Below are 19991 nucleotides of genomic sequence, written 5' to 3' on the forward strand. Positions count from 1 at the left end.
CAAACAGCTGAGCTTGACTCTAGCTCATAGAGACACAATTGCTATCTTCAGGAAAACTTGAATTTTTACTTCTTCTTCATTAAAGCCTGTACTACAAGAGTACATGGTAAGAAAAACCTCTTAATATGTTTTGAAATACATTTGGTCAGAAGTATTGTTAAGTAAATAACAAAGGAGATTCCTCCATTGAAATGTAACTAAGCAAATGCTCCTGTTTGCTTATTATTGTAGATATAGTGAAAAACACTGAAGAGGCTCACAAAAAGTAAGAGTGCCAGTTTCAGCTACTGCTTCACAAGCTTTACCAAAATCTCACAGATTTATTCATAACTTAGGGAATGCTTTCTTGATATTACTAACCTGAGCTAAAATCAGGCATGCCCATGATTCTTCAGAGTTATCAGTGGCACAAAATCAATTAATGCAAGTTGAACTTTTCTTTTAGTGGCTTCAATACACAAGTATGTATTTTCTGTGTGCATGCTTGGCTCAAGCCAAGGGATTTGTCTTATTAACCAGCTGCTTTGCAAATGGAAGGAGATTGTGGTCCATAAACACAACCAGGCTAATAAAAACCATTGTCTTTCAAATACATTCAATGAACAAGACAGTAAATCTAAGTATACCTCACATACAGGAAGGCAGCTTTGACAGGAAAGACAGATCAGAAGAGTTACTACTTAAACCAATATTTCAAAAGGTCAGGATACCTTGTACTTTGATTTTAATTTCAAGAAAACCTTACCTATGAAATACAACTTACTATGAAGGCTTTGCAGATTTTATGAGTGCTGTTACCTAATGGAACAGACAAGCTCATCAAGCAGGAAAGCAGGGAAGTTAGTACTTTACTGTCTGGTTACTTTCCTAGGAGGGCTACCAGTGACTTTACAAGATTGCAGACCTGTTTCTCAGCATTGATCCTGGCTGACTCCTCTTGTGCTAGCACCATTTCTCGCTCTGCAGTTATCTGAACACTTTCTCTGAGTGCCTCTTCCAATTCTTCAATCCGATCATCCTTTTTACGCAGATTGTCCTGGAAAATGACGGGAGACTAGGTGAAGATGACTTGTTAGAAGTACAGCCCTTTAACCAACCAAGTTTTAAGCCAATCAAAATGTGCTTCTCCCTCCCAAGGTGCAATTGCAGGCCAATAATCTTCACACAAAGGAAAGAATGATGAAGGGATGCAAGAGCAAGAGGAAGATCACAGTAAAGAGAAGGAGAAAGCCAGTGAAGCAGGAGCTCAAAGCAAGAGTGCTTTGCCTGGTGTGGTTATACCACAGTCTTGTCAGGTTATACAGCACAGAAAAGCAAGGATGGTTGGAAAATAAGGATTAGTAAGCAGTTCTGAAGAGGCAGAGAAGCCAGAAATGGCAGGAAGGTAGCAGGCATTCAGAATTGCCCATTTGCTCGCACATTCAGCAGCAGCAGGTGTGGTAAGAAGGGAAACAGAGCACTGCACTTTGGAATTCGCCATTTCCAGGTTAAGAGGGAGAAAAGCAAACATTGACCCAACAGAGTTTTCCACTGTTCAGATTAAGTCTTCAAGAAAGTTTTACACCCAAGGCTCTCTAGGAAATATGAAGGACTCATCTGGGCAGGCTGAATTTCAGACATTCAAATATCAAGACTCCCTAAAAACTTAGGAAGATGCTTTTAATCAAAGAGCATCTTCACAGCTGTGAGTTCAGATGTGCCTCATATGTTCAGAATGCTGAAGAAAACTTACTGCTCCTCAAAAACATGTTTTATGGGTTTCTACAAGCAGCATAACTTAAAAAAATATATATACAAAATGATGGTACTGTTATTTGTAAGGGAGACTCTCCTAACTTTAGTCTTGCAAGGAAAATGAATGTGTCGCTCCTGCTACTGCAGAGTCAGCTTCACAGAAGGCTGCAAAGCAGGCTGTGCATGCATGAATGCCCTGGACCATGGCTGCTTAACAAACCCGGGGCAAGGGAGCAGCTTGATGGAAGATTTCTGCATTTCTTGTCTTGCAGACTGGTTTAGATCATAGGGTTCTGATGAGATATTAATGCATACTGAAGTTAATACATGGCTTTTTAGTCATCTCAGTAGCAGTGGAAGAATCAAAAATGCTTTTATTTGTTGGCATTTTGCTCTTTGTAAGATGCACCCCTTTGGATTCTGTCCTTTTGTATTTGGGATTGTAATTTTTCACTTACACTGAAAGAGTTTTATACCATATAAAGAATAAGGAAAAAGAAGACTGACTTAGAAAAATATTGTCCTTGCAACCTTCATAATGAAAAACTTAGTCATTGGAGTTTAACAAATTAATCTGACTTATGTCTTGATTCCTGCTTTCTAGGACCACATGCCCAAAGATAGTTGTATGAAAACCATTTTTGACAGTCTCAAAACTGCCCCTTTCAATCAGTGTTCAAGCAGAGATGCAAAGTTTTGTAGCAGACTAGTGCAGGACACTTGGCACCACTGCCCTGTTAAAGAGCAAGACTGGTGTTCAGCCACCAGCAGGAGCAGCAGGACTTGTTAGGCTTTGCAAGCAGAGCAGCTTTCTGATGATAGTTACATTCCAAGGTGGATTCACAGGGCAAGTAACTGCTGTTTTCTAAAGAAACAAATGGAGAGATCTACATTTCAAAAATAGGAGTTGCTTAACATGTTTTCATATTGCCATAATCTTTAAGGAACACTGATAACATCTTCCAAAACTACTTTATGGTTATAATAAGGGTAAATTATGTCTTGTCAAAAAGATGAATAATAAGATTACAAAAAGCTCTGCAAGGAATACTGACCTAGGAAATATTTATTTGCCTATCTGCATTACAGAGTAATTATGAACTTTACTCCTTGATATATCATTCACAGACAGCCAAGTGAATGTGTAGTTCTGTGTCAATTAACAGAACTGGGAACTGCACATTTGAACAGTGGCATTTAAAATGGAAACTCCTTTAAAATAAGAATGCAGAATAAAACATTCTAAAATATAGGTATATCTGCTCTTCATTCCAGGCAAACATTTCAGAGGTGAATTCAATACTGTATTAAACATGACACTATATAGTGCTCTTTTCAGACAGGTGAACTCTAGAGGGACAGGAGGAAGTACAACTGGTGATACCAAAAACACAGTGCTGCATTACTTGCATTTGAAAAATCTATATTGATATGTAATTACTTTTCCTAATATAATACATAAACTTTTACATGATAGAGGATTACAAGTTAAAAATCCAGGCTGACTTGGAATGAATTGCCTAGAAATTGTAAACTTTAATACTAATAACCACCCAGTAAGGAAAGCCTGAGTAGAAGTTTTTCCTTTCTGTCTCAGTCAAACCTGGCTAAAAGATGTGCAATTTTACTCTTCTAATGGTGTCATGATGTGCATAACCACCTGACAAAACCACACAAATGACTGGCAGGAGCAGCAGGCTGTTGCTTAGTCAGGCAGCACCTCCATTAGTGCAACACAGTCTCAAAACACTCTTAAATAATTGTTTCTAGTTCATTGATTTGTGACTAACTGATCAGTATTTGAACGACTTTTTTTTTTATATAAGCTGCTGATTTGTATTAGTAGATAAAACTGAAGTGAACCTTTTGACATACCAGCATGTTTTTCCACCTGTTTGGCTCTGAACTCTAAAGCATGACAGGCTCATGCTGACCTGTGCTGCTGCTGCTGCTTTCCTTCATTTAATTACATGAAGTATTCTACCTTTATTGTGATAAGAATTAAACTCTGGGAAAAAATCTTCTACCAATTTAAACTACAGTTATAACATTTTTCCTACAGTGACTATTCCTCTGAAGCAGTTATACCTTTGAGCATCACACCAATGGCAAATATCTCTGTATTTTGATAAAATATCAGAATGATAAACAGTGACAGCCTCTTTTCAGTAATCTTACAAAGATGACTACTCAGAAATAAGGAATTATTACTTACCTGTACAGTAACTGCATTCTTCAAGGTGTATTACTTAGCCAAATACCTGCATGGCCCTCCCTCCCCTACCCTCCTGTATCCCATGTGCACGAGATTGCACAGCAGAGATGGAATTAGACTGGGACAGAGGAGACAGCTCTGCCTTTATGCTCACTGGTGGCAGCACACAGAAAATGAAAAACCCATTTGACACTGTGGGAGTGCCAAGAGTTCAGGCACAATAAAATTTTTTTGCTACCTATGCTGTGATCCAGTTGCTGATTCGCATGCAAAACTAATTCCATACATGCCTGTCTGAAAGCCTGAAAGGAAAAGGAGGTGTGACTGACGCACGTTTCTGGGCTTTTCCTTTCACTTCAGGAAGGAAGTGGTGGGATGGCCAAGTGATGCATGTTAAAATGATGTATCAATTTAATCTATCCTGCATTCATGTGATGTGTAATCTGCCATGAAGTTTTATGGAAGTGCATGAAATAGGATACATGCTTTCACCAAGGCATTTAGCTTCAATTAAATCTGAGGTATCCTGGCAAACTTCAAAAACGTTGTCTTGAACTACACCAAGATCTTTATGGCCTAATTTCACTCTTGGAATTAAGGTGGATTTTTCTAGTCAGCTCTTAGGGAAGATTAGTTAACAGTTTGAGAAGGCAATGAAATGATTCTTTTAACTGCTGAAAGCATTTCTAGGACTAGAGAATTGCCTAGGTACTGAAAGTATTTTATCAAAAAATCCTGTAAATAATGCAAAAGCACATTTTACCTGTGCCCTTTCACAAACCAGATGGGAAGAATGCAACACTGGAATTCCTAGTTTTGCACTAGGAATCAATTGCTTCTTAAACAGTGAAATCATTACATCATTACAAGCCTTTATTCATGTGCACTATTGCTTTTGCTTATCATGTATTTCCTCAAGAAACCATAACCTAGATAAAGAACTTAATGACCTCAGTGCATTCTAGATGGAATAAAACTCTCCCTAGAAAGAAAGCCTTTCCTTTGTAAACTGACCTTCCATGGGTTAAGTGGAACCTGGGAACTCAGGACTATCAGCTGCCTCAAGTACTACTTCAAGATTCCTCATGGATACAGTCATTCAGCATTTAAGACAACAAATTCTTCAACACTATTTGGAGACACTCCATTCACAAATGTTAAGATTTTTTTCCAGCTAAAAACATGAGGGCCTGATTAACTGTAACTCTAAAGTGCATGCTGGTTAATTAATAGGAAAAATTAAAATCTTCAAAGACTTTTCAAAAAATCTTCCGTAAAGTTCCCTTGCCTCCTCTTTTTTGCCATAACCAGAACCAAATATGAAGAAGAAAAATTGATTCTACTTATAGTCAGCCCATTGCTGAGGACTTCTGGTTTGCAATCTCAGGAATTTACCAAAAGACACCAAAAGACTCACAAAATTAGTTGAAGGTGAGTTTCTGTTGGTTGAATTACTGAACCCAGAAGGGAAGATGCTATGCCAAATACCTACTCCTCAGAAGAGGACAACTGGTGAAAATAAATCAGTTAGTTAAATAATGTCTGCTCTCTGAAAAATATCTGTAAAAACCTGCATGTCTTCCTAAGAAGGTCCTGAAGCTCTAAGGGAATATACAGTGTGGTGCTACCAAAAGGAGGTACTACACTTTCATTTCATTTCAGGAGCAAACAATGATAAAGCCTTAAAGCTCAGGTAAATATGGTGGATCTCCCTCATTCAGTTCCACATGCTGATCAACTACTTCAAATCTATGAACAAGAAAAGCACACAAATTGTAACTCAAAAATCGGGAAATACCTCTCACACTGATGAGACAATACTTTGACTTTTGGGGTTTTCAAGAAGATACATCAGGTAAATGCTGAGGGCCAGAACCCCATGATACAAAACCCAAATGATAGTTAGGACAGAATCTAGCTCAGAAAGAGTGTTTGGGGTCCTTCTGCAACTCATCCAAAGCAACAGAAGTCCACAAAAAATCATGTAATTCATTACCATTTCTTGAAGAAAGTGGCAAAATAAAAAAATCTTCCAAACCTCCAGAAACTTATTTGCTTGAAAAGCAGAATGAAAGAAGAGTTCATAAACTCCTGGAGAAGGAAATACCTTTATGGTAGTGTACAGCTTGGTACCAAGATGCAGCATAAACCCCAAAGAAATTGAGATTCAGCACTAAAGACTGCAGATAAAGTAACAGAGAGGCAAACTACCAGGTAAAGCTGCTACAATACATTTTGCTGGGCACCAACAAGCAGTGGAATTACAATAACTATGGATGCCAATGCTGGGTGCATACAGCTGTCTTGGTGCTCTCCATTGGTAACAAAAAACCAATGTATTGGAGGTTATCTGTGATTGGGGAATCAATCTCTGGCTGTTAGGCAGAAGCTGAGCACATCCAACTATTAGGTTTACATGAAGTTCCTGTTTCTCACAGAGCGAGATGAAGAGTGTTTTTTGTAAGCACAGCAACAGCAGATGTAATTATCAGGAGTTGCTGAATGAAAGGAGAAGTCTGAGAGCTACAAAGTACAATCTGCCAAGCAGGAGCTCCTTGATCAACATTTCCTCATCTTTGGAGATCAGACCTGAGATACACAACGATTATGTCATTAGAACAACATATGTCAGCATCTGGAGGGTTGTATCTGCCAAATAAGACACATGGATTGGAATTCAAGACTGACAAGTTACATAAATACAGAAAAATAACTACAGGAGACAAAAGGAGAAAGACTAAAGTAGAAGAATTTAATTCCAGTAGGAGTTGAGAGGGAAGTGCAGCCAAAGCTGGCCACAGCATTGCATGTGCTGTATTGAAAACATGAGGAACAGCAGAAGGTGATGAGTACATTTTCTGAGAATACCACAGTAGAAAAAGAGAATATATGTACATCTAGAATTTGTGTGCACTTATGGATCATCAATTGAAGAAAGAATGAAAATATATTTACAGTAAAAAGAAAAAATGGATAAATATTATTTCTAGACATGATTGGTTTAAGATAACCAGTCCCTTAAGATGAGCATGGTAAAAAAAGCTTTATGGAAGCCAACACTTTGTGAGAAACGGCCAGTGAAATTTTCTTTTTGAATAGAAAGGTAGGAAATGGAGTGATATTTCGACTACACAGTCCCTGGAGTACCATTTCAACTATACTGTCCCTTGAAAATACTGAAGAGTGATACAGGACTATGAATGATGCTGCCAACAAAAATAAGTGCTCTTCTGTATGTGGGAAAGATGCACATTAAAATACATTTACATGGGAACAAACCCACCCAAACCTATGAAAGTTGGAAAAGGAATCTATCAACTCCAGTGATAGTGCAACAGACAATAACCGCACAGATACAAATTACTATCAATGGATCTGATTTAAATTAAAGGGAAAATGAGAGGGGAAAAAGAAATCCTAGTGAAAACTTAATGAAAAGAAAGGCCTAATATTTCACATTGTCTTTTTCTTAGAAACACATAAAAGCCTTAATAAACTCATGCATATTGCTATTATTGCCTGACAATTGCTAAACTGTATACAAAAATGTGTAACAAACTCCAGCCATTCATATTTTTCCTTCCAAGATATTTTATGTCTTAGCACCCAGGTGTGTTACTTTCAAAAAGCATTTCCAGAACATGTAGCTCTTTTGTTCAACATCAGGAGGAAAGTGAAATACAGAGCCTTTGATAATGGTCCTAATCAATACAATCTGAAGGAGGACAGAAAGGAGAAGGAAAAGGACAGTTCTAGACACTATTACAGGCCCAGGGATGGGGAAAGGCAGCAGTGGTTATTCCTGTGGGAAAGTGGCAATGTCCTTTCCTGATAGCTGCCATCTCTTTGACACTTCTTTCCTGTTGCTGTAAGCTTGGTGCTCCCAGCACAGCAATCAGTTATGAATCTGGGGCTTGTACAGGCACTTTTCATTAGCAACAGCCCAGACAGACCCAAGCACCTTGCCAACACTAACAAGCAGGTTTACCATTTAGCAGCTGCACGGGGTGCCAGCAGCTTTCACATTTTGCTCTGGCTGTTGCAAATTACCACATTTGTAGCTTTTAAAACCTAGAGGGACAACGTTTCTATCAAACCACAGCAGCTCACTGCATGGACTATTGAAATGGGACCCAGAGCTGATAATGCAGCTGTGAAAATGATCTGAAGTGAGCAAAAGCAATAGATACCTCTAATTGTTATGGGGTTTTGTGGGTTTTTTGTTTATTTGGTTTCTCCTTCTTTTTTTGAGGATGTGCGTGTTTTTTGCAGAGGCTAATTGGAGAAATGCTACTGTAAGAAGATTTGTTCTTCTCTCATAAATCAATACAATGACTCAAGGCTCCTAAATTGATACAGGATTACAGAAAAAACCAGCAGCAGTTCTAACTAACTGTGCCATTAACACGAAGCTCAAATCCATATGTTATTCCCTTGATATAGCCTTATTTATCTGAACTCTCTTTGTAAATGTCAGTCCTGTCATCATCATTGTGCTAATATATCACAAGCCACAAGACCTTTCTTTCCTCATTTTCAATCCTTCACCAGACAAGACCATCAGAACACCACACATGGACAGCTATAAAAACACTTCTCTTGTTTTCCCTTTTTCACAGATGAATATAGGACAAAAATTGCTACTGATAAAAACACCACTGGGGAAACGTTTACTAAACAGTTATCCCACTGAATCTCTACCACTCCCTCAATTTTTAAGGGAATTCCTGCCATCATCTGTTTTTTCATTTTACCCTCTGATGCCTCTTTCTTGATATGCATCATAGTAGAGCAGCTTTTGTATTTGTGCTATGAACTGCTTCCTTTAAAGCAGCCATCTGTCAAGATCCTATTGCTAACCACCAAACATTTTAAGCTAAAAATCCCTTTCTTAATTTCACCCCGTGAATACTTCCTCCCTATCTTCAAACAATTTCTCATCAGAAATAAATTAACACTGATTTTTCACGCCATCCAGGAACACCCCAGTGCACCCACAATCCCCCTGAAAGTCAGATGCATCAAGTGAAGGTAATTTCAAGAAGAAGATCTGCCTTGGTACAACATGGAATTGAACTGCAAAGCAGAAATAAACATATTAATTTAGGGAAATGATTGGCTTAAAACATTAAAAGCTGTTCTCAATATCTTCACTAGTAAATGCTGGATCCACTGTTCCACTGTATCCAGAGAATAAGGATACATTTGAAGACAATGAAAATAGAATACAGTACAGAAAATGTAGAATTTTGACAATTAAGTAGTAATGTAGTCAGAAAATAGTGAGCTTAAAAATACTGAAATTTTGTGCTTGAAAATAAAAGCTTCTCGTTTGTGTATCTGCAGCATTACACTGACAGTAGCTTTTAACAGCTTATAACATCCATAAAAATCACCATTAAAATTAACAGGCTTAAAACCCAAAAGAATAAGAAAATGAAAACACATTCTGAGAGATTCTCACTTCTTTGTATGAAAATTCCAATTTTTTCTATAAAACAGTGAACTAGTTCAGAGGAATGGGAAAAACAGATATTGTTTCCCTTTAGCCCCAAATATTCCAAAATAATCCTTTATTATTCTCAGTCTGCAAAGTGGGAAAAAGTACTCCCTGGCTCTTGTCTTCACTCATTCTTTTCCATGTTTAAGTATTTAATTTTATTTAATATCTGTCTGAACAGAAGCCTGTCCCTATGTTTACTATTTTCTTCTTTGCCTTTACCTCTCCTGTGTTTCTGTGGTGGATGGTTGGCATCACTGTACATTATTCACGGGGGGAATGCACTGCTCACACATCAGTGGCACAGCAGCATTCTCTGGTTTGCTGTTTGATACTTCTCAAATGGCTTTTTAATAGTCCTTCTAACCAACACCATTTTCATAAAACTATTTATTCTAATTCTGAGACTGCTCTCCAATGGCAACAGAGATAACCAGAACCCATCACTGTGCACATATATTTAAGACTGCTTCTCCTGACATACATAAATAAATTCATACTTATCCTGAATTTCACCTGCTCCTTTATCCATGGGTTCCAGTTATGAGATACTTGTGGAGCCATATATATTGTCTTTCACTTAAATATCCTGAAAACATCAATAACTATAATTTGGAATTGCACAAAAATGTAGTCTCAATTACAGAAAATAGTACATCTGCCATTTTTTAGCTGTGCTCTAGAAGGACATGGATACCTGTTGTTAGGACATCATGCTCCTTCAGCTTTCATTCCCTTGCTTTGGAAAATCATCTGACCTCAATGATAACAAACTTTAGAAGAATGCAAATGCAAGCAACAAAAGCAACATAATGTTTTAAGTGAATTTTGCTGATGAATTTTAACTGACTACAGATATCTTTTTAAATGTTAATATCATCCTCCTTTAATTGTCAGTAACAGACTAAGTGATACCAATATAGTTAAGCTTTTCCCATGCCTGCATTGAGATCTGAATGATCAAACCAAATTAAGGGTATGAAAAGACTGGTGCTTTTATTGTGTTACAATCTTCTGTCAGTTCTGAACAAAATTGCAGCCTAAGTTTCAATTCCAGTTAATATTTGCACATCACAGTAAGAGCAGTTGTTCTGATACCTCCTAAGAATGTGCAAATTTTAGGCAAAGAGAAAAATTTAATGGGAAAAGTGCTGATGAAAGACAGAATAGACTGTTTTCTATATTGAAAAAAAAAATAGTTTAAGGGTGACACCAATTTCGGCAGTTTAGTAATCAAGATTAAAGAATAATACTGATTTTGAATGAAATTAATTAGGCTTAGTACTGTCGGAAATGAATTAAATATTTTTAAGGAAATGCTTGAGTATTTGTTCCCACAGTATAGAAGTACAAAAAAAAATAAAAAAATTCCATGTGTATTATTTTTTAAAAATAAGTTCTGAATCCTGTCTGAGGTCCCCATCATTGCCCCATCTCCCTTTCTTTTTCTATTGTGCACAAGAAGAATAAAGGAGAACAGCAATTTTCTTAAACAATGAGACTATGAAATGAGCCATGGTAATTGGGAATTTTTATTCTTGGGGAGAGACGAGTTAGAAACCACTTTCAACACAGCAAGAAAAAAAAAAAAATCTTATGAGAGAGACGGAAAAAAAAATCAAGAAGAAGGAAAAAATGCAAATTTATTACCATTTCTCAGGCTCATGAAATAAGACACCAAAATGAAAAGAGCTGTTCTTCCCCTTCAATGTGCTCCTATTGTTTTGCTTAAATCTGGCCCTCAATGTTTTCTACTCTCAGGAGAGACCTCCTCACAGGAACCACACCATGCTGTCAACAGCTACATTAATCTCTCTGACAGCTTTTAGGAAAGCAGTTTGAACTCAGATACTAATGTTGGGGAAAAAAGCCTATGCAAAAAACATCCAGTGGTTAAGGCTGCTGGCACACACTCAGCTGTGCAGTCCTCACTGTACTCAGTTTCTGGCAGACCATGAAGAGTACCAACCCTTCCCTTTGCCAAACAGGCAAGAGCACAAATAGCAGGTTTCATCTTCCACTGACACATCATGTTTCTGCAGAAAAGACTGGGTGAAAGTGTGTCTGGGGAATAATATTCCTGATGATCACAGAAAAATGTTAGGATGCAGGGAGTCTTCTTTCCTCTTAAAAACTCTCAGGCCATATAATGGCTTTCTCTCAATACAAATCTCAATCTGCAGTTAAGGGAAATACTGGGGTAATTGGGAGACTGCCTAATGCTGGTTGTAAATAGTGACTTCCATGAAATCTTTCCAGCTGACTGTTCAAAACTGTAGAGCATTTTTACTTTATATAGGAAGACAAAGTCAAATGGTTCATCTTTTTTAAAGATGTGAAAGAAATGAATTAATCTAACCTGAACATAGTAAATGTATGGCAAACTAAACCAAACCATAAAGTGAAAACTGATAGAGCAGATGGCTAAGTGTCTATCCAGGGAAATGCTTCTCCATTTCAACTGCCAGGGCCCTTCAAGCTTCCTTTCTGTAAATGTAATGGTAACAAGTATTCTGAATGGAGCACTCTCTCCTGGTCAGACACAAGAGAAGGGAATTCCTTAACAAAGGATTTAATGTCATAAACATTGATTATTAGAATGACAGATTCTGTCCCTGTAAGAACTGCCATATCAAATTACAAGCTCATGCATTTATTCTGATACTCTTATTTTAGGCAGAAAAACTGCAACTTCTTTCTACAATTAATTTCTGAGACAAATCCTTTTCCATGTTCAAAAGTATATTTTTTGTTGGTGGTTCAGAATGCGATATTTCACACACAAGCAAAAATCAAGTTATTTAGACCTTGCAAATATTCATCAGAAAAATGCCATCAGTAAAACTGGAGACATGACTGTCCCCACAGTTTGCCTGTGGATCACAGCTCACATTGTAAGAATGTGAATGCACCAGAGTCTAACAAATCCAAGAAAACTAAGAAATGAGAGAGGTAAATATAAAGTTTTTTAACAGTCACCCCTACTACCATATACTTTTATGCAGTTGTTTGGAGAAATAGGTATTGGATTTCTATACGGAAAAGTTGGAAACTGGTATTAGACCCAGGTAAATACTTCTGAGTTTTAATGTGTATGAAAGCTTGTCTTGATGAGCTTCCTTTAAGTAAATGGAGAATTACTGTCTTGCTGAGTCTACCAGGCACACATGTGAAAGCATAAGAGATAAAAAGGACTAATCTCAAGATGCTTTTCTTACCTTGTTGAGTTTACTTTCTGGCAACCTGTTAGTAAATTTTCATGCTCTTCCTTGAAATCCACATTGTACTTTATTATTTCAACAGAGAAAAGAGGAGAAGCCTTTTTTCTATGACAGAAGCTCATGCTTATGTGCACTACTGTCTTGCTTGGGTGGAAATCCAACAGTGCAACTTTTACATGAAAACATAATGTCACAATAGTGCTACTTCATATTATGCATTTCTATCATTGTGTAGTATTTCTCCACTGTGCAATGAACTTTTCAGTCCTATTTTTGTGTTGCTGAATGATAAAAATGATTAAAGCACTAACTCTGTGAAAATGCCTAAGCCTTTCTTCAGTTAGAGAGCATTACAACTGAAGAATAACTGAGTCTTGTCTATAATTACTGCATTATTTCACACATATGTAATGAAATGAAGCTGTCTATCCATCACTCATGCATTACCTATGCCGTAAAAATAGATGTATCCAGGAGTGCTTAATTACAATTTTTAATTCCCAAAAAAGGTCTACAATTCAAATTAATTCCTCCTCACCTCCCCTCAAGAAACCTCCCCTCGCTCTAAGTGATGAAATTTGTAGCCAAAAGGTCTTAATTTTTGGAACTTCTCCCAGACATCCAAGAAAGATAAGAAAAATCTCTCTTGACAGAGGGCTGTGACATGATCAGAACTAGAACTAGCTTTTTTCAAAGCATCTGCCAGGGTTAAATATGTGCCTGTATCTACACTAACTGCAATACACCGTGCTGAAAATCACAATCCTCCAAATACATACAGTTTGTGAACACTCTATTTTCTGTAACGTACTGTAAAAGCTGATGGAAATGAAAATTCCTACTGGAATATTATATCACTAATGAATCATGATGCATATTGATGTCTCTACTGCATATTTACATCCTGTTTTGTAATGAAAAGCCAGCTGTCACAGAATCTCTGAGAGAAAGAGCTGGAGGGTAAGATGATTCCAAAACTATTGGCTACCACGGCCCAAATAAAAAAGGAGGAAAAATTTGCATACAATTATTTCAATTAGAATTTTATGAAGTATAACTGGTCTTTAGAGCCTGTACTTGTTCATAATTGCTGCATTTTCATATTTAGTAACTGACAAGAAAAAACTCATCCTTTCAAAAAGTACTAAAAAATTCCTTTAAAAATGAATTGCAAAGGGAATTGGTATAGTTTCAGTGAGTGATGCCATGAGCTCTGTCCTGGAGGACAGGATGAGGATGACCTAGACCTGAATGTAGCCTTAAGTGAAATTAAAGCCACTTGCATAAGTGCTGATGGCACCTGCTCAGGCCCAGGGAATATTAATGCCTCCAAGGCTGGGCAGCACAGGAAATTATCCAGGGACAGGAAGGCCAAAACCTCTCCATGATGTAATTAATGGCTAAAAAGGACTGGGAGAGGAAGAGAGAGAAAAAGAACATTTTGATCTGAGCTCAGTGAGCAGATACATGTTTGATATGCCAGACTGTTCTCTGGAAAAAACCCTGCAGATGCAAGATGGCTTTAAAGAACAGATTTCTGCCAGGCTGAAACAGAGCAGCTGACTGTTTTCTGGGCTGTAACATGTTGAGCAAGGCTGGAATCTGTAATGGCAGTGGTCTATATGGAAATCAGAAATGAGCAAGGAACTCCACACCTGAAAGTCTCTCATCCCAGGAAACACCTAACGTATTTAACCAGCATAACCAATTTGCTTCAAATCTGATGATGCCTAGAAAGTTTTTGAGAAGATCTTGAACTTTAAGTTTGGAAAGGTTTCCTTTAACCATTTCTTCAGAAATTTTGTGCTTACTGCCCAAAAGAAGTTCAGAGATTAATTGGGAAAGCATAATCTTGCTTTACTAATAGCCTAATTAGAAGGCACCATAATTTTCATTATGGCACAGTATTACTGTCAAGAGATGTCCACCCCACCCTCAAATCCAATCATAGCATACCAAAAGGAAGTTCTTCAGTAATTTAAGCTCAGATGTACAGGGCTCCTCTTGGGTTTACAGTTTTTTGAGTGTTGGCACTGACTGTGTGCACATGCTGGGGTTCCTCATAACAAACAGTTAACCACAACAGACTACTTCAGCTGGAAGGGACCTCCAGCAACCACCCAGCCCAGGGCTGGCAAAACTTAAAGTATGTGGTTGAGGGATTGTCCAAATGCCTCTAGAACACTTGGCAGCCTTGAGGCATTGTGGCTGGTATTTAATGAATTTAGAAGGTTCATCTGATGAGAATGTATTTGCTTATCTATCCATTTCATTAAGCTTTGCCTGGATCACAGTAAAAACATTACTGAACATAAAGTTGCATATTTGTTTAGATTAAAAGTTGAGCTCTTTCCACTGGAAGGATAGATTTTTCCAATATAACAAAAGAAATACCCTATCACAAGAAACAAACAGCATATACTTGCATCTACCATTTGTGGATTAGGAACATACATTAAATTATCTCAATTTGGTGTGGAAAAAGAAAAGAAGAACTAGTAAGTTTACTTGCTTTCTACAGTTGCTCATTAAAGCACTCAAACATATCTTACACATCATGTGGACATATAGTTTGTCAGCAGCAATTAGAGACTGATGGATACCTGCTGCAACACAGATTCAATAGTACACCAACCCACAGAACAGATACCCTGAAAACTCTGGAAAAACTCTAGAAGATGCTAGAGTGATAGAACAAGAAAATATGCATACTTTCTTTCAGAAGCCAGCTTGAAGTATCCATTCAAATAAAATTAAATTCCAGTAAATGTTACCTTTCTAGGACTAACAGCATATCAATTATTTTTCACAATAGCCAAGCTTTAGTCACTTCAAGCAAACAGTTTTTACTCCAACCCAACAGTTTGTTTGTTTTTTTATCCTGCTTATAGACCAGACACTCGTCAACCTCTCAGATCTCTGGAGAGTTGTGGTTTAAAGGAACCCAGGAGGAAAAGACAAATTTGGAAAGCCATTTATCCATCTCACTAGAATTGAGACATTATGGTTTTCATTCTTCCTCCACTCCCCAAAATACCAAATTCCCATCACCAGAGAACTGTGAATAAACGAACATTTTGTTACCGGGCTCAGGAAGAAAGAAACCACAAGCCGGAGAGGAGAGGAGAGGAGAGGAGAGGAGAGGAGAGGAGAGGAGAGGAGAGGAGAGGAGAGGAGAGGAGAGGAGAGGAGAGGAGAGGAGAGGAGAGGAGAGGAGAGGAGAGGAGAGGAGAGGAGAGGAGAGGAGAGGAGAGCACTGTGTGCTCGGGAGCATGTTTATTTGACTGGATTGCAGATGGTCAACCAAAGAACATGCAGATCATATATTTTTAAGCATTTCATGATGTCTTATTATTAATTCCAGCCAAAACCACCAAGACCAAAATTATCCAAAATTGGTGCTCGTGTGTCCTGACCCCAAAGCCAACAATGGTTGCATTAAAAAAAATGTTAAATATCTACAGTCCTCTCAGGTTTAATTTTTTTAATCGATTACAAGGCAGTGCCCTTTAAGAGTCTAGAGAGAAGACAAGTCTCCACAACTAAGAAACTGAAATGTGGTCCTGGGTAAATTTTACTTCCAGGAAACCAAAATGTTGCAGTCCTTGAGAGAGGGAGGCTATAAGCAGAGGGCTCTTCTAAAGGAAGGAGCTTTTATTGAACCTGTCACTTGTCATTAAACACTCCATATTTTACCTTAGCCTGATATTTTCATTAGAGCATACAGACCTTTTTCATCTGTGAATGAAAGCATTCCCTTCAGCCTTGTGCTGAATTTGGGTAAAGGCTCTCTAAAATCCAGCCCACCCAAACAGGACAATTATGTTCACAAAAGCAAGAAAAGCACTAGGGAAAATCAAGTAACGTTAATACCATGGTAACTGGCACATTTCAGTGTTGACTATCACATCACAGTTCAATCTTAAATTATTTAATACATTTAATAGTGTCTATTTTTAATGTCAGAAAAACTTGCATGTAATTATACAGAAAGCACAGACACCAGTGCAGAATAAAACACAACACAAGCAAAGTGCAAAAAAGGGTGTACTGCTCTACAGAGATCTCTAGCTGGAAAATCTGAATAGGACAAGGTAAAGATACCCATGCTGTTCATATTTTTATGTCTATGATATCTCAGCTGCTTGAAACACCTTATAAGTAAAGAATTGGATAAGAAATTTCAAGGGCAGCTATACATTCTTCTGATATGTAGCATTTTTTCCATCGCTTTTTTCTGAGCAAAAGCTGCCTCACTGCTACCACCAAAGCTGTACCATCTCCTTCATGTACCAGAAACTGGTGTTAAATAGTTTTAACAGGACTCAAAGTTCTCAGTAACTGAAGTATCACTCTCTGTCCATCGCAATGTAGTGCAAACATTTTAGATAATTTAATGTTTCTTAAAAAAAAAAAGTGGTTTCAGTATGCAAATAGATGCTGAGAGAAGACAAATTTCAGGCTTTTTTCAGCATATTACCTATGTGAAGAAGATAGAAAAATCAAAAGGGAAAGAATAACGGGGGGGGGGGAGGGGGGAAGAGCCAGAAAAGGAAGCTATCCCTTCTAAAATCTTGAAGTGCTACATAAAAGCAAAGACGATGGTCTGATGGAATGGTGTATTTCAATAAATATGCCATCCATGTAATTGCAAGGCAAATGTCAAGCACCAGCTGTCTTTTCAGACTTGAAATACAGATTTACTCAAATGCAGATTAGAGATCTAACCAAATACTGCAGTAATTTTAGGAATTTTTAAAGACATTTCACTAATACCAGGAAGACTGTGTTATTTTAACATACCTGCCACATAACAAAAGCCTTGTGAATTGTCATAGCATTACAGCCACAAAAACCCATTAACAGATATAGAAATCCCACATTCCCACCTTTTATAAAGGTCTGCAGTTATGAAATCATTTTGAGACACTTGGAACTTAACAATTTCAGGGCCCTTTACATACAAGACAGGACCTGATGGAGAAAACCATAAAATGGTGCAGCATCCCACAGAACAAAGTAAAGGAGTGTGTGTTTGGAGAGAATTTATATTTACTAGAGAACCCTTAGGATATATTCTGTCTTCATTGTAGATGTATTAAGAGACGTGGCTGATAAAAAGAAACAGGATTTAACCTAGGATAACAAAGGAAATCACCAAGGAAAGGCTTGCTCTTTAATGATTAACAAAATGAAAGACTACAGGGTAGGGTACAGTTTCCATGTTTATTTTCACTCACCAAAAAGAAAGGTATTTTTGTAAATTATAGAAAACACAGTCAAAATGTTTATTATTTCCACACTTAGCATCATGGTATCTTTGCTGTACTCCATGCCAGTAGTTGAATATTTTTATGACAGGAATCAAAAACTTACCATTTGATAAACCTCCTGTAGCTAATCTCAACACAGCACACTGAAAAATACTTGACTTGCTTTTATACCAGTGACTTTCTTATGCCTGGGCAGATTTGAGGTAACCAGATCACTCTGTGGGGCAGCAGCATGATCATTTCAGAAATAAAGCCAACTGACCAGTAAGCACACCAAGAATTCATGAGGTAAACAAGGATGACATAGAGAACACAGTCCTCCAGTTACCCCACAACAATTCCAGCTTTCTCTAAGAATACTTACTTGGTCATCTTTCATTTACTGAAGAAAAGACCCCAGTATAAGGTAGAAGCAGCTGGGAAAATACACAAAACAGCTAAAGAAAAAGGCTGTTAGAAGAGCAGAGAAGAAAGAAACGTCACACCAATCTGAATACGGAATTGATACAACTATTTCAACAATGCACTTCATAACCAAGTTGACAGTTAAAAATATATTTTCCTCTTATGAAAATGGACTGAGATATGAAGGCAATTGAGAGAGGCTGCTTTCTCTGAAATGCTGTAGGATAGATGTGTCCTTGTAAACAACCAGTAACCAAGTTGTTAGGTAACAGCCATGCAAACAGACCAGGAGGTAGAGCGGAGAGCCTGGCTCATTACCCCAACTGCATTAATTCAATCCCCACGTTACCTGAAGCTGTTGGGAGCTGTCATTAAGGTTATCCTCTCGTCTCCTGGCCTCCTCCAGCATCTGTGCACTCTTCTTTTTCTCCACTTGCTCTTTGTGCTTCAGGTTTGCTACTTTCTTATTTTGATCTTTAACTTGCCTGCAAAAGAGAGGAGCACTCAGAGTGTGGTCCAGGGAACAGTGGGACCATCAAGTGCCACCACTTCCTTGGTGGCACAATGCCACCAGCACCAAACTCATCCTCAAGCATCATCCTCCAGTGTTAATTCAAACAAAAGAAGGCTTCATTCTGCTCATTACTATTAACCTAAACTAGAAAATTTCTGAAACAAAGGCATTATTTATTATTTGGTATAAACTATTAATTAAAAGATGCACATGTCCTCTTCTGACTTTGGGGAAGGAAACTCTTCTCTGTTCACACACACACAAACACACAAAATCACAGACATCTACCTAATAACCTGTTTTTCTTTGGGTGCCACTGTATTAAATGTGAGGAAAACAGGAGGAGTGAAGGGAAAAATGACTGAAACATGACTTGAATATAGAGGATTATCTACAAGAACTAGGCCATCTGTTTCAGAAGTAAAACAATTCCTTTTCAACCTCACGATCTACCTGTTTTCTGGATATTTTGAGGAATTTCCTATCATTTCTTTTTACACAAACAAGACACAACAAGTAAGAAGAAACTATTTGAGCATAATTTCCTTTTCACTTGCACCTATGGACTATTTTGGATGATCCTGGCAGCTACCACTGCCTGCAAACAGGGTTTGGCCTTTCAGGACATTAAGACAAATGGAGTATTGAATCTAATTACAGACCCTTTAATTTCAGCCTCCTGACCACGAAGAACTTAAGTCTCAACTTCTAGACCAATCAAAACAAAACAGGCTAGCTTTGCTTCCTCAGCCCTTTTCTCCATAATTATATCTGGAGTTTGGATTTTGGAATAAAAGACAGATTCTTTGGTTGCAAGATTTCCCCAAAACATCATGCAAGTAGTAGAGACGGCTCTTTAATTTACTGTTTAGAAAACAGAATGATATACCAGCTTCAGATCTGGTATGTTATCCACACAGACAGGGAAGAATGTTTCTTCTGTATTTCAGAAATACTTTTAGAACAGATCACAAACAATCCTTCTTTAATATTTTCTTTATAGCTCATAACAAAAGCATGATCAAGAACGTATCTCTTTGGGATATATTTATGTTCAAATTATGTGGCATATGACCAGTCAGTGTTTTGAGTTCCTCCAAAATCATGTAGGTTCAACTCTGAGCTCTGC

General features: G+C 37.7%; 1 protein-coding gene across 6 annotated transcripts in view; it reads right to left on the bottom strand.

Moving 5' to 3' along the window:
- Positions 1-19991, bottom strand: part of ERC1 (ELKS/RAB6-interacting/CAST family member 1) — a 269449-nt gene that overhangs the window by 110780 nt on the left and 138678 nt on the right. For all 6 annotated transcript variants that reach the window (XM_056515238.1, XM_056515211.1, XM_056515230.1 and 3 more), the window contains 2 exons: positions 18698-18833; positions 905-1036 (listed from right to left, as the gene is read on the bottom strand). In XM_056515238.1, the coding sequence (XP_056371213.1) occupies positions 905-1036; positions 18698-18833 (268 nt within the window). The remainder of the gene's footprint in view (positions 1-904; positions 1037-18697; positions 18834-19991) is intronic.

Source organism: Oenanthe melanoleuca, chromosome 1A, assembly GCF_029582105.1.
Source record: "Oenanthe melanoleuca isolate GR-GAL-2019-014 chromosome 1A, OMel1.0, whole genome shotgun sequence".
In the NCBI taxonomy this organism is placed as follows: domain Eukaryota; kingdom Metazoa; phylum Chordata; class Aves; order Passeriformes; family Muscicapidae; genus Oenanthe; species Oenanthe melanoleuca.